The 12,932-nt window shown below is 42.7% G+C and overlaps 1 protein-coding gene across 1 annotated transcript in view; it reads right to left on the bottom strand.

Annotated features, from left to right (window-relative positions):
• The window catches only part of LOC112263307 (mediator of RNA polymerase II transcription subunit 27), a 106,504-nt gene that overhangs the window by 56,059 nt on the left and 37,513 nt on the right, over positions 1-12,932 (bottom strand). Inside the window, exon 3 of the mRNA XM_042330667.1 lies at positions 9,286-9,416. Within this exon, the coding sequence (XP_042186601.1) occupies positions 9,286-9,416 (131 nt within the window). The remainder of the gene's footprint in view (positions 1-9,285; positions 9,417-12,932) is intronic.

Here is a 12,932-nt window from a genome sequence, read left to right on the forward strand (position 1 = left end):
ATTCATTGCCCGATTAATCGGTAATCGGCTTTTTTGGTCCTCCAATAATCGGTATCAGCATTGAAAAATCATATTCGGTCGACCTCTACTCACAACAAACGTGGCCCTGATGAGAGACAATAGTCTAAAGATGGCAGCATGGGTGTATTCGGTGGATTCAGGCGTAAAACATAAATGGCGTAAAAGGTGTTCAGTCGCTGTGGACTGCACAGCCAATATTCTGTCAAATTTTCTTGTGGGAAGGGCACCCTCCTGCTCTGATTGGCTAAAGTTTGGAAGCCAATCATCGACAGCCGACGAAAATTCTAAATGTTGAATTTTATTCAACCAACTGTGCGGAACACGCTGCAGGGGTGGCAGGTGATTGTGGGACATCATCATGTAGCCAGTGTTGTCCCTAAGAATTTTTGCAGCAGTCATAACCGGTAAAATACATTTTGTGTGTGTGGAACAAACAACCGACTGAAGACAGGACGGCGTACGGTTGAGTCTGTTTCGGCCATAACATGGACTCTTAACTGCTGAAACTTTGTTGTTCCTTGCTGAAACAAGTAAGCAAACAAGTCTTTGGTTGCCTAGGCAACACCCCCCACAATGGAGCAGTAGCACACATAGAAATCGAATGAATAGAACCGACTTTGAAGTTGGAACCATAGAAATCCTATTAAATTACTAGAGAGGCTATGTCACAAACACTCAAAGTTCCAGAATAGTCCCAGTCGGTATAAGATAGAATGTCACGGCCCTGCCCGCATGTGGGGTAAAACAACCTGTGGTTACCCCATTGGCTCACAGCAAAAACGTTACCCTTTTCAAACACAATTATCTTGTTGTCTGCTTGTTTTAGTCAATGACAAAACTACATTTAAGAAAAGTACATGTCTAAAGATGACTTTTCAACTAGGGCTGTGCCGACATGGCCATACTTGTACTCATATCTGTAAATTGACAGTTGATAGTCGGATCGGATGATACTCATGAATGAAAAAAAAGTGTTTTAATATTCCTAAATAGATTTTGGCAAAATACCTCCCTGCAGGTTCTCACTGCAAAATAGCTGCAGATTAGGAGCAGCACGTGGAGGGGTGTGTATGAATGTACAGTACCAGTCAGAAGTTAGGACACACCACCTCATTCAAGGGTTTTTCTTTATTTGGACTATTTTCTACATTATAGAATAATAGTGAAGACATCAAAACTATGAAATAACACACATGGAATCAAGTAGTAACCCAAAAAGTGTTAAATCAAAATATATTTGAGATTTTTCAAAGTAGCCACCCTTTGCCTTGATGACAGCTTTGCACACTCTTGGCACGTGTGTCCAATCTTTTGACTTGTACTGTATGTATGTGTGTCTGTACGTATGTGAGTGTCTGTCTGCCCTCAACTTGCAGCAGACAGCCAAGTTTGCTGTCTCTCAGTAATAATTAGCATTAGCGTCTCTTTTTTCAGATCACGGATAATTACAAAAAATGCTCAGATCATAATCATATCCAGAAAATTGCACATACCCATTATGACACTTGTTTTGTCCGAGCACTGGGCACACATCCGTATTTTCCACATTGTCTGCTCCCGAGCGACCTCACTACTTAGAAAAACCTAATATTGAAGGGCTTCGCTCATACCCCTTTTCCATGACGGTGCTAGCAGCCACGTGAGTGAGTGCTAGCTCGATAACCAAGACCAACAACACAAACAAACAGAATATACAGCTACAAGTAATGAGCGGAGTTTCAAACAGACTAAACAAGTTAAATGTCTTACTTGTGATGAAATGTTTTCCACACACATAGCTACTTGTACCCACTTGGACACAGTGTCCCACGTCAAATAGCCTGAAGCCAAATAGCTCTTCTCGCAGGCTCAATTTCCATATGTGGGAGCATTGTGAACCGTAGTTTGGGATTTTGGAACTGGTTAAATGTACATCAGGGATGGGCAACTGGCGATTATAATTACTAATTGGGTTCATGTCCATCCTAATTCCTAACTCCATGGTTGGAACCTCTAACTCTGCCAATTTGACTGATAAACTCATGATTATACTCGCAATGGCTGCCTGGTATTGTGATGCAATAATTTCCATGGTAATGTAGAATGATAATTCAAATGATGTTAACTGATGTGGCTCATGCAATGGAATGTATTTTTTTGTAATGTCATTTGAGTTGAATCAACAAATCACAGCACATATTTTTTCACGTACACTATATATACAAAAATATGTGGACACTCTTTCAAATGAGTGGATTTGGCTATTTCAGCCACACCCATTGCTGACAGGTGTATAAAATCGAGCACACTGCCATGCAATCTCCATAGACAAACACGGACAGTAGAATGACCCTACTGAAGAGCTCAGTGACTTTCAACATGCCACCTTTCCAACAAGCCAGTTCGTCAAATGTATGCCCTGCTAGAGCTGCCCCGGTCAACTGTAGGTGCTGTAATTGGGAAGTGGAAAAGTCTAGGAGCAACAACAGCCTAGCCGTGAAGTGATAAGCCACACAAGCTGATAAAACGGGACCGTCGTATTTTACTTCCTGCTTTGCTCCTATGGGTACACCTCGCAATGGCCGCCAGTCAACCCATTATGCCATCATTGACTTGAATGGGGATGCCTGTTCTAATAATTATATTTCAATTCCAGCACATGCAGTCAGGGTCAAGATATTGAACTTAAGAAGCAAAGTGTCATTGGCCACATCATGATGATGTGTTTTGCATCATATGAGAACTTGACTGGTGACATGCAAAACATGCTGGTACTGTATCAACAGTGGACTAATTGCAAAAATAGCAAAAAAACTGTTTTTAAAACAGCAAAAGTGAGTGAAATTTCCCTTTAGAATATCTACAAGTCATTTGGGCTTCTTTGTATTAACCTTGTAATTTAAATGCAAAGTTAATGAACACTCTAAGGAAATATAGACATAAAGGGAAGTTATGTTACATAGTTTAAGAATCCACTGTGAAGAGTGTCTTGAATGTGAATGCTCCAGATTACCATTAGGAGCCGCTGAGCAGGTGAAAACCGTCAAAAAGTCTTTGAAAAGTGATCTGCGAGTACCAAGACAAATCGGATCTAGCGCTGTTTCATGACGGCAAATTATAACAAAGAGAGATGACAAACAACAACTGACAGACTGGTATCAGCTTGCCAGAGTGTTTGGGGATGGAGCCTAATATTTCTCTTACACCTGCAAACGTTGCAGTTGATTATGAGGAGTGGTCAGATATTCCCTCGCTTGTGACTGCATGGCTCACTGAGATGAATACTGATAAATCAGAGCCGTCTGACTTGCTGTTCAGTCTAATCAGGGATCACTGATGACTGAAATTTCATCCTCCTCAACTCTACTGTGTCGCAATGCAGCACCGGAAACAGGATGCCCAGAGCCAAACAAGCGTCTGCATGCCAATGACTAGGCCTTAATTCACTAATTCAAACATTTATGAATTGTTATAGTATAATCTGCATGACAAATATATCCAAATATCACCTGAATTAAAAAAGAAGAAGTGGACGGTGTCTGATCAAGTCCGTTGTCATGACGTTGGCCTGGGGGTAGGTTTATGACGGTCATAAATACCTCTTCCCCCCCCTTTTTCCTCTCTCTACCCTACTGATGTTACATTTGCAAACACCTTGGTTAATATAGAGATTCTGGGAACATCAGAAGGTGGGGGGAAATGAACTTTATTCTGGTAATCCGACCAATTGAACATATGCGGTGGAACTTAATGAATATGATGTCAGTTCGTTTGTCATCTGAGACATTCTCATCAATGATAAGATGACAAACTCTGCAGTGGAAAGTCTACACATCAGAGTTATCGGATTCACATGGAATTGTTGTTCAATTTAAATGTTTGCATATGAAATTATTTGTGGTAGCTACAGTCCCATCGCTGCAACTCCCATACGGACTCGGGAGAGGCGAAGGTCGAGAGCCGTGCGTCCTCCGAAACACAACCCAGCCAAGCCACACTGCTTCTTGATACAATGCCTGCTTAACCCGGAAGCCAGCTGCACCAATGTGTCGGAGGAAACACAGTACACCTCGCGACCGCGTCAGCATGCATGTGCCCGGCCCGCACGATGGGACAAGGACATCCCGGCCGGCCAAACCCTCCCCTAATCCGGACGACGCTGGACCAAATGTGCGCCGCTCCATGGGTCACCCGGTCGCGGCCGGCTACGACAGAGCCTGGATTTGAACCAGGATCTCTAGTGGCACAGCTAGCACTGCGTTGCAGTACCTTAGACTACTGAGCCAAAAAGATAACTTTTTAAATCAACTTCGACAAGCTTACCCAAAAGCAGCAAAACGTAAGCCTGGTTTACATTTAACAGCCAATATAATGACAGACGAGAAGAGGAAAAACTAGCCAGTTTTAGAATGTTGTGTTGTGGAACAAATAACTGACTGAAGATGGGATGGCCCGGCATTACAAAAGATGACAATTGCAGTTGAGTCATTTTCCACAATAAAATTGATTCTTTACAACGTGATGAAACGTTCCCCATTCAACCCAACGTCTGCAGTAGAACATGCAGTTAGAAGCGGAGAAGAGAGAATGGGGGACTTTTTTCCCCTTTCTATTAAAAACTATTATAATGGTGACCGTGGTCATACGCCTGACAAATAACCGGAAATTCAATGACGGTCACAGTCCTACCATTAGGAAGTTATCACCCCAGTTACAACGGGATGTTACATTCAGAGACCAATGTGAAAAATGGCTTCTACATGTGTTTGGGAAATGTTCCACCTCCCATGTTAATATGTGAGTGGGGCCTGTGAGTTTGTGTGATGCTTGTGACAGGGCCAGACCTAAGAGAGAAGTGCAGTGGGGATGGCTCCTAATCAGGCCGCCAATTTCCCGGCGGCATCGACGGCCCCCCCTTCTGTGGCTGTAATGCCCCCTAAAATAAAAAGAGCAATGCCTTGCGGCCAAAGTGGCCAGTGTGCCCTTGGGCTGAATATAATAATTATAATTCACTTCTCCCAGTTGCCATTCGGTGTGCTCCGAAGCAGCTCTCACTCACACGGTTCTCCCAGATAGAGTATTGAAATTCTTATTAGCCAATGCCAGTCACGTGACTGGGTCGTTCTCACAGGCATCGCAGCTCCAAAGTACAAGTGAAGACCGGACACATCGGGGATGCAACAGCGCGCATCCTTCTTATTGAATTCCGAGGCACACACTGAACTGTCCACGTTTACATTTCCTCAGCCAACAAGATGAGTAACAAACAGTAAAATCACTAGCGTATGCCAATCTACTATCTCCCATAGTACAACAGTTGACCTATTCTATTGGTCAGCTTGTCGTTCTGTGTGAGAAATAAATATTCCTGACAGACTCTGGGACAGTTGTGGGCCGATAGATCCCACATTCATACAACCACTGCACATATATATATTTTTAAAGCAATGACGCTGATGCAACAAAATCAGGACATTTAGCTTAAAATGCTGATAAACTATTATTTATTCACATTATAAGCGCAGCAATGCGCACACGGCAGTAGGCTATACACGCAAATGTTACAAAATGCAATTAGCGAGAAAACATCATCGTTTGTAAAAGCGCACTGCCAATGTGAGCGGTTTCATGGGACACAGAGGAAAATATCCTTTAGAAATGTAGAAAGAGGGAAGATCTAAAGATGCAACAACTAGCATGGGTTGTTAATATGACTAAGATTGTGTCTTTGGCTGCTGGACAACGAAAGAAAGTTGATTTGAAAACGAATACAACATGAGAGAAATACTTTTTCAATGGCATTTGAGGAAGTGATTAGAAAATAACTCAACATCCCTATGGTCGGAATTTGGCTAGGCTACTTTGAAACAAGGTAAGACATGCCTCCTAAAATAAAAAACATCCAGGTTTTAAACAATTATGTTTATGGTTAAATGGTTTAAAAATGATGACTGCCTCTGCTCAAATTGCAATGTTGGTGATGTTGCAGTACACAACAAGCACTGTCATTTCTCTCTTATTGGAACAAACAGTGCCTCAAGTATGTTGACACAATCAAGCATTTAGGCGTTAATATTAATTATACTACATTATATTTATCAAACATGACTGGCGTTTAGCCTATATACAGTATATGTAATTAAAAGTCTCATTAAACTTTGGCTATATTGTCCGGTGCCTCTCATGTCAGCATCGGTGTGGACATGAGATGCTGTAGCCAATACGCATAGTCTATCACCTACACTTTGACATGTAGGCAAATTATTCATGTACATTTACATACACATATGTTTTTAAAATACATTTAATTTGTTATTTTGGTTTAATGGCCTTGGTGCCCTAGCAGATGGCCTTGGCTCTCTGGCAGATTGTGGGCACCTCTTGAAGGCCAAATGGCCTTGCCCCTAAAATCACAAATTCCAGGCTTGCTCCTAATAGATCTGCTTAGCCTCTCTGTTGATGGGAATGGGCAGGCCCAAGCTGACAACGCCACTTTGAATCGATGCTCCAAGGACAAAGGCCTGTGTCCCTGGAGTGACGAACTGATCGCCGTTGGCCAACAGACGACACACCCAGCATGAGTCACTCCAAAGTGACCTTGCACCGCGCAAAGTTTCCTGGTGACTTTCCAGAAGCACAGGCAATATCCCCATATTATTATAGTGGTACCCTCCCAAAGCAAGAAATAATTTTATATCAGTTAGTCGGATTAGCTATCAAACTTATTGGTCATCAATTTGTCTGGTCTTTGCTTTTAACAATACAGAGCACAACTGCTCTAATTTGTTCACTGCATCTCTGGATAAACAGAGCAGCAGCTCAAAGAGATGCATGATTAACCTAAATGTGTTAACCACTTAGGACAGTATTAATCCAGATATGGGGGCTAGCTGTCTAAGGGAGGTTGGTTTATGCATGACAAGAGTCAGTCAAAACGTGCCAGTTTAGTTGATTACATTCAGCATGACTCCATATAGAGCAGGGGTAGTCAACTTTTTCTTGCCCTGGGTGAAGCTGGTTGAGAGAATGCCAAGAGTGTGCAAAGCTGTCATCAAGGCAAAGGGTGACTACTTTGAAGAATCTAAAATATATTTTGATTTGTTTTAAAACTTTTTTGGTCACTACATGATTCCATGTGTGTTATTTCATAGTTTTGATGTCTTCACTATTATTCGACAATGTAGAAAATAGTAAAAATAAAGAAAAACCCGTGAATGAGTAGGTGTGTCCAAACTTTTCACTGCAACTGCATGTCCAAGTCAAGAAAGCTTACCGGCAGCACTTGCCTCACTGGTAGTCTAGTCGCGGGTCAGATACTCCAGTGAGCGTAAGCGGCTCCAATGAGTGTAATTTGTGTGATATTAGGAATTGAGAAATCAAATTGACATCATTAAAAAGGTATCCTCCTCTTTCCTACTGTAGGTATGCAATTCCCCCAAAACGTATTCGGTTGTTGTTAGCGATATTCCTAATTGATAGTGTTCTGACCATTAACTGTTTCGGCAAATTCAGACTAATAGAATATTGCCACTTCACTTAAGATCCGCAGAGCTACGCATCCCATGGCTTAGGCGGTCCCCCCACAAAACACATGAACAACCAGACATTGATTGATTGGAGACAGCTTGTGTCAGTTACAGAACATTTCCTAGGATTTTCTACCAGCAGAAAACCCAAGTGGATCACGCTGGAAATAACTGAAAAAAAACAGTGCCTCAAAAAGTGTCCCAAAACTCCTGACCCTTTCCATACTGTATGCATCTGTTAAAAAAAAACGTTGATGCCAAAGCCACATCACCATCAATGTCTTAGCATGATGCCTGCTAGTTAGCAGTCCGATGTCTTCTATTATCTGTTAATCTCTTCAGCATCCAGTCTTAGATCACGACTCCTGAATAACAAACCTATTACGTGTCTAGTGTCGGACTAACCTGGTATCTCCATACCTATACCAAGATCATTTTCAAGGCTGACAAAGCAGATTCGACTTGAACAATCAAATATGCCAATCTCTAATAGCCTGCCATTGATCTACTCTCCAACAGAAATGTGTCTACTCAGGACTTGACTACTTGGTAGCTAAAGTGTCTGCATAAACCCAATATCATATCATCTATATTCATTTACGACCACAACATTTATTTGTTATACCATAATTACACTGTGCACTTTCTGGGGCATTTCTGTACATATAGAAGAACGCAGGACGAAAACAGCTGGCAATGCAGGAGGGTGGATGCAAAAAAAACTTAAAAGCCACCTCGCATGAAGGTTGTGCTGCATAATTCATGCGCTGGGTGCTCCTTTTAGAAACGGCAAATTCATCAGGACAATGACGTTTGACAGAGGAGCCGCTGGTTGGCTTCACCTTGCTCCGCTCTTCACCTCGCTCTCTTCCTGTGCTGTACGGAGCCATTAGAGTTCCCCAAAGCCCAGAGTCACCCCTCTTGCACAACGCAGGAAACCGACCAGTGAGAAGCTGCTCCGGGAAGATTTACAGTGACAGCCGTGCCTTCCCTGTTCTCCACTATTGATATTTCCTTTTACATCCAGAGTGCAGACACTTTACTGAGCGACGCCGGCCCTACCTCCCATGCCAAAAACTTCTAAAATGCCAGATGGGAAATATGGGGGAAAATGTCACCCAAACCCAGTGAATCTGACATTTTGTGAGGATCTTTCTTTATTGACAAGGGGTGTGAGGGTGAACAGAACAGTGCTCCAGGTGCCTTTTCCACACATTCTACAAACCTCATCTACCCGAAGGACTTTAAATTATATAAAAGTCGCACAATAACTTGCACTGTAAAATAACATTATGAAAAGAGTAGCCCATGTCTTTCAAAAGGCACACTGACAAACATTTATGAAAAAAGGTGGGACATTTCTAAGACCAGGGTACAATGCCACACTGATGCCACACTATCCATAAGAGCCCAACACACAATGTATTTCAGATTGTGTAGCCGCTATGCCAGCTGGGGACCACGCTGTTCTCTTTCCTTCACCCACTGTTTCATCATCCATTGGGGATGTCATCCCTCAGTCCATCCATCCAGACTTTCTGCATGCCCTTCCCCCACTCTCATATCAAAGCAAGAGGTCTACAGCCCAAGAAAACCAAATAAGACAATGCACCACTTTATTACCATTATCTGATCCCTCGGGACTATGACAACAATAAACTGAAAAAATAAATCAAATTGGAGTGAGATCATCTTTCAGTCACTTCTTTCCCAACTATCAGGGAAATGTGTGAGCAGGATGAAAAGGGGCTGTACTCACTGTGGTGGCAGCACCAGGGTACTGGGCTGGACTTTGGGTCTTCTCTTGGCTGATGCCCCCATTTGGTTAGCTGAGCGCTTGAGTGACTGCTGGTTGAGAAGACTGGACGCCAAGCCAGCGTGGTATTGTAACTAAATGGGGAGAGAAAAGAACAAACAAAAAACATGCCATGTGTTAGTACAATAACTAGGCCTAAAAGGAAACATTAGGCATTAGTGAAGACAGTATCTCATTGGCTGGAATCAAGCCCACAACTCTGTGGTGTTGCAAGCCTCATGCTCTGACTCACAGATCCAATTGGAACCACGTGGTAGGCTGTGTGTCTACCGTGTGCAGCCTATTAGTGGTGAGAAGGACAGGCCATTTCAGACGACACTATCGCTATTACAGGGTGGAGATCATCCTGCGCAGCTAGGCAGCTCTAAACCACATCACATCAAGCATACATGGAGAATATCCAACAGCTGACCTAGTCTGGGTCTGTTTTCGTCACTAAACCTTGAGACACTTAAAACACAGCTCCAAGGCCAACTATGTGACAGTAATGTGACAGGCGTCAGATGAAAGTTAATGAAGGTGGAAATCTGACCTTGAGTTAACTGAAACGTGACAACTTGAAAGCTGCACTACCAGTAACACCATGTATTATAATGTGTCCTCTGTTCTAGCCTCGAGCAGCCCACACAAAATCGTAAAATTCACAAGAAAACATTATTGGCAACAGAGTAGAGAAAAATAAGAAAAAATAAAAGTCATCATCAAGTTTAATTGAGACATTGTAGCCGACTGTTTTCCCAAAGCTAAATCGCAAGCCTGACAACACTCTGCTCACTTAAAAGGAGAAATATTTGGTTTTGTAGCCCAACTATATCCTCCGCTCCTGCCCACTCTGCCTCCCCCTCTCCTCCTGTCGTTAGTTTGGGAGCGATGCATGGCAAGTAAAGCAGCTCTCACTTTGATGTGGAAGCGGCAGAAGCCTGTCGGCAGCTCTGCTCCCCTTCTGATGAAACGTCGTGAAAGAGACGGAAGCTATGCAGAAGACACAGGTGTTTCAATCAGCGTCAGTCATACAGCCCAATGACTGGTATCAAATGTGACAGAAAATCCTAAAGGGACCAGAAATCCCTCTATTTGAAATTCAAAATATAAAAACTCAAAAAGTAGATGTAACATCTGGATTTATAAAACTGCTGTTATACAAGCCTGATAAAGACTACTAATTTGGTAAGAATTTAGTATAATGTATTACCATAATGTTATAAGCATCTATAATAATATTTTATTAGTCAACGTATAAAAAGTTTGAAAATAGCAGATTTGATAAAACCATACTTATGCTTATGACAAGTTTTAATACCAGTATACTGCATCATATGCAGTATACTGGTATTGCCATGAAGTGTTACCACAAAAGGAGAGTAAGAAACCAAATCAACAACTAGAGGACTACCTAGGACCATTCCCTAGGCTCTCCCCAGACTGCAGTGCAAACCGGTGGCAGGTCTCATCTGGACTGATTCCGCCAGTCATCCAGTACTTCACTTCTTTGGGGATTCTTCATAGCGCTCATGCACAGACAGAGCACTTAAATTGGGGCTCACATAATCCCGCAGCTCATTAATTGCTATTAAAATATTCCTCCTCTTGAAATAATTAGTCAAGATGTGCGGCTACAGAGCGCCGTTCACTAGGCGAGAGGCAGACTACACAGTGCTCCCCTAGCTAAATTTGGCTGACCAAAGCAGCTGTGCTAACAGGGATTTATTTTAATTGACCAAGCCTACTCTTCGTGGCTAATGAGGCTAGTTTGTAAGGCCTAGATCGTGAAGCAGCCCAGTGCTGCTGGACTGGTGCCCAGGGAAGCCCAACCTGAATGCTAAACACACTGGATAGAAATAAATAAACAAAACAACAAAGCTGCAGAGAAGATAGTGTTGCTTTAGGCCATATGTCCGATGTAGCCGAGTGCTTCCCCTACGTGCATTTAGCAGCACAAACCTACTCATTCAAGGGTTTTTCTTTATTTGTACTATTTTCTACATTATAGAATAATAGTGAAGACATCAAAACTATGAAATAACACACATGGAATCATGTAGTGACCAAAAAAAGTGTTAAAACAAATCAAAATATATTTTAGATTCTTCAAAGTAGCCACCCTTTGCCTTGATGACAGTTTTGCACACTCTTGGCATTCTCTCAACCAGCTTCACCTGGAATGCTTTTCCATCAGTCTTGAAGGAGTTCCCACATATGCTGAGCACTCGTTGGCGGCATTTCCTTCACTCTGCGGTCCAACTCACCCCAAACCATCTCAATTGGGTGGAGGTCGGGTGATTGTGGAGGCCAGGTCATCTGATGCAGCACTCATCACTCTCCTTCTTATTCAAATAGCCCTTACACAGCCTGGCGGTGTGTTGCATCACTGCCCTATTGAAAAACAAATGATAGTGGGACTAAGTGCAAACCAGTTGGGATGGCGTATTGCTGCAGAATGCTGTGTTAGACATGTTGGTTAAGTGTACCTTGAATTCTAAATAAATCACAGCCAGTGTCACCAGCAAAGCACCCCCACATCAACTCCTCCATGCTACATGGTGGGAAACACAAATGCGGAGATTATCCGCTCGCCTACTCTGCGTCACATAAAGGCATGGCAGATGTTCACTGGTCTTATGTCCATTGCTCATGTTTCTTGGCACAAGCAAGTCTCTTCTTCTGATTGGTGTCCTTTAGTAGTGGTGTCTTTGCAGCAATTATACCATGAATGCCTGATTCACAAAGTCTCCTCTGAACAGTTGATGTTGAGATGTATCTGTTACTTGAACCCTGTGAAGCATTTAATTTGGGCTGCAATTTCTGAGGCTGGAAACTCTAATGAACTTATCCTCTGCAGCAGATGTAACTCTGGGTTTTCCTTTCCTGTGGCGGTTGTCATGAGTGCCAGTTCCATCATAGTGCTTGATGGTATTTGCGACTGCACTTGAAGAAATGTCAAAGTCCTTGAAATTTTGGTGTTATAGTTCATAAGGAATTCAGTCAATTGAAATACATTAATTAGGCCCTAATCTATTGATTTCACATCACTGGGAATACAGATATGCATTGCATTGTTGGTCACAGATAGCTCTAAAATAAAGGTAGTGGCGTGGATCAGAAAACCAGTGGACCACCATTTGCCTCATGCAGTGCAACATTTCCTTTGTACAGAGTTTAGCAGGCTGTTGATTGTGGTATGTGGAATGTTGTCCCACTCCACCTGAATGGCTGCGCAAAGTTTCTGGACATTGGCGGGAACTGGTATACGCTGTCGCACACAGAGAGCATGCTCAAACATGCTCAATGGGTGACGTATCTGGTGTGTATGCAGGCCATGGAAGAATTGGGACATTTGCAGCTTCCAGGAATTGTTTACAGATCCTTGTGACATGAGGCCGTGCATTATCATGCTGAAACATGAGGTGATGAAAAGCATGACAATGGGCCTCAGGATCTCGTCACAGTATCTCTGTGCATTCAAATTGTAATTGTGTTTATTGTCCGTAGCTTATGCCTGCCCATACAATAACCCCATCACGGGGAAATCTGTTCACAACGTTGACATCAGCAAGCCACTCGCCCACACAATGCCATTCACACTGTCTGCT

Source organism: Oncorhynchus tshawytscha, linkage group LG12 (genome assembly GCF_018296145.1).
Source record: "Oncorhynchus tshawytscha isolate Ot180627B linkage group LG12, Otsh_v2.0, whole genome shotgun sequence".
Lineage (NCBI taxonomy): Eukaryota > Metazoa > Chordata > Actinopteri > Salmoniformes > Salmonidae > Oncorhynchus > Oncorhynchus tshawytscha.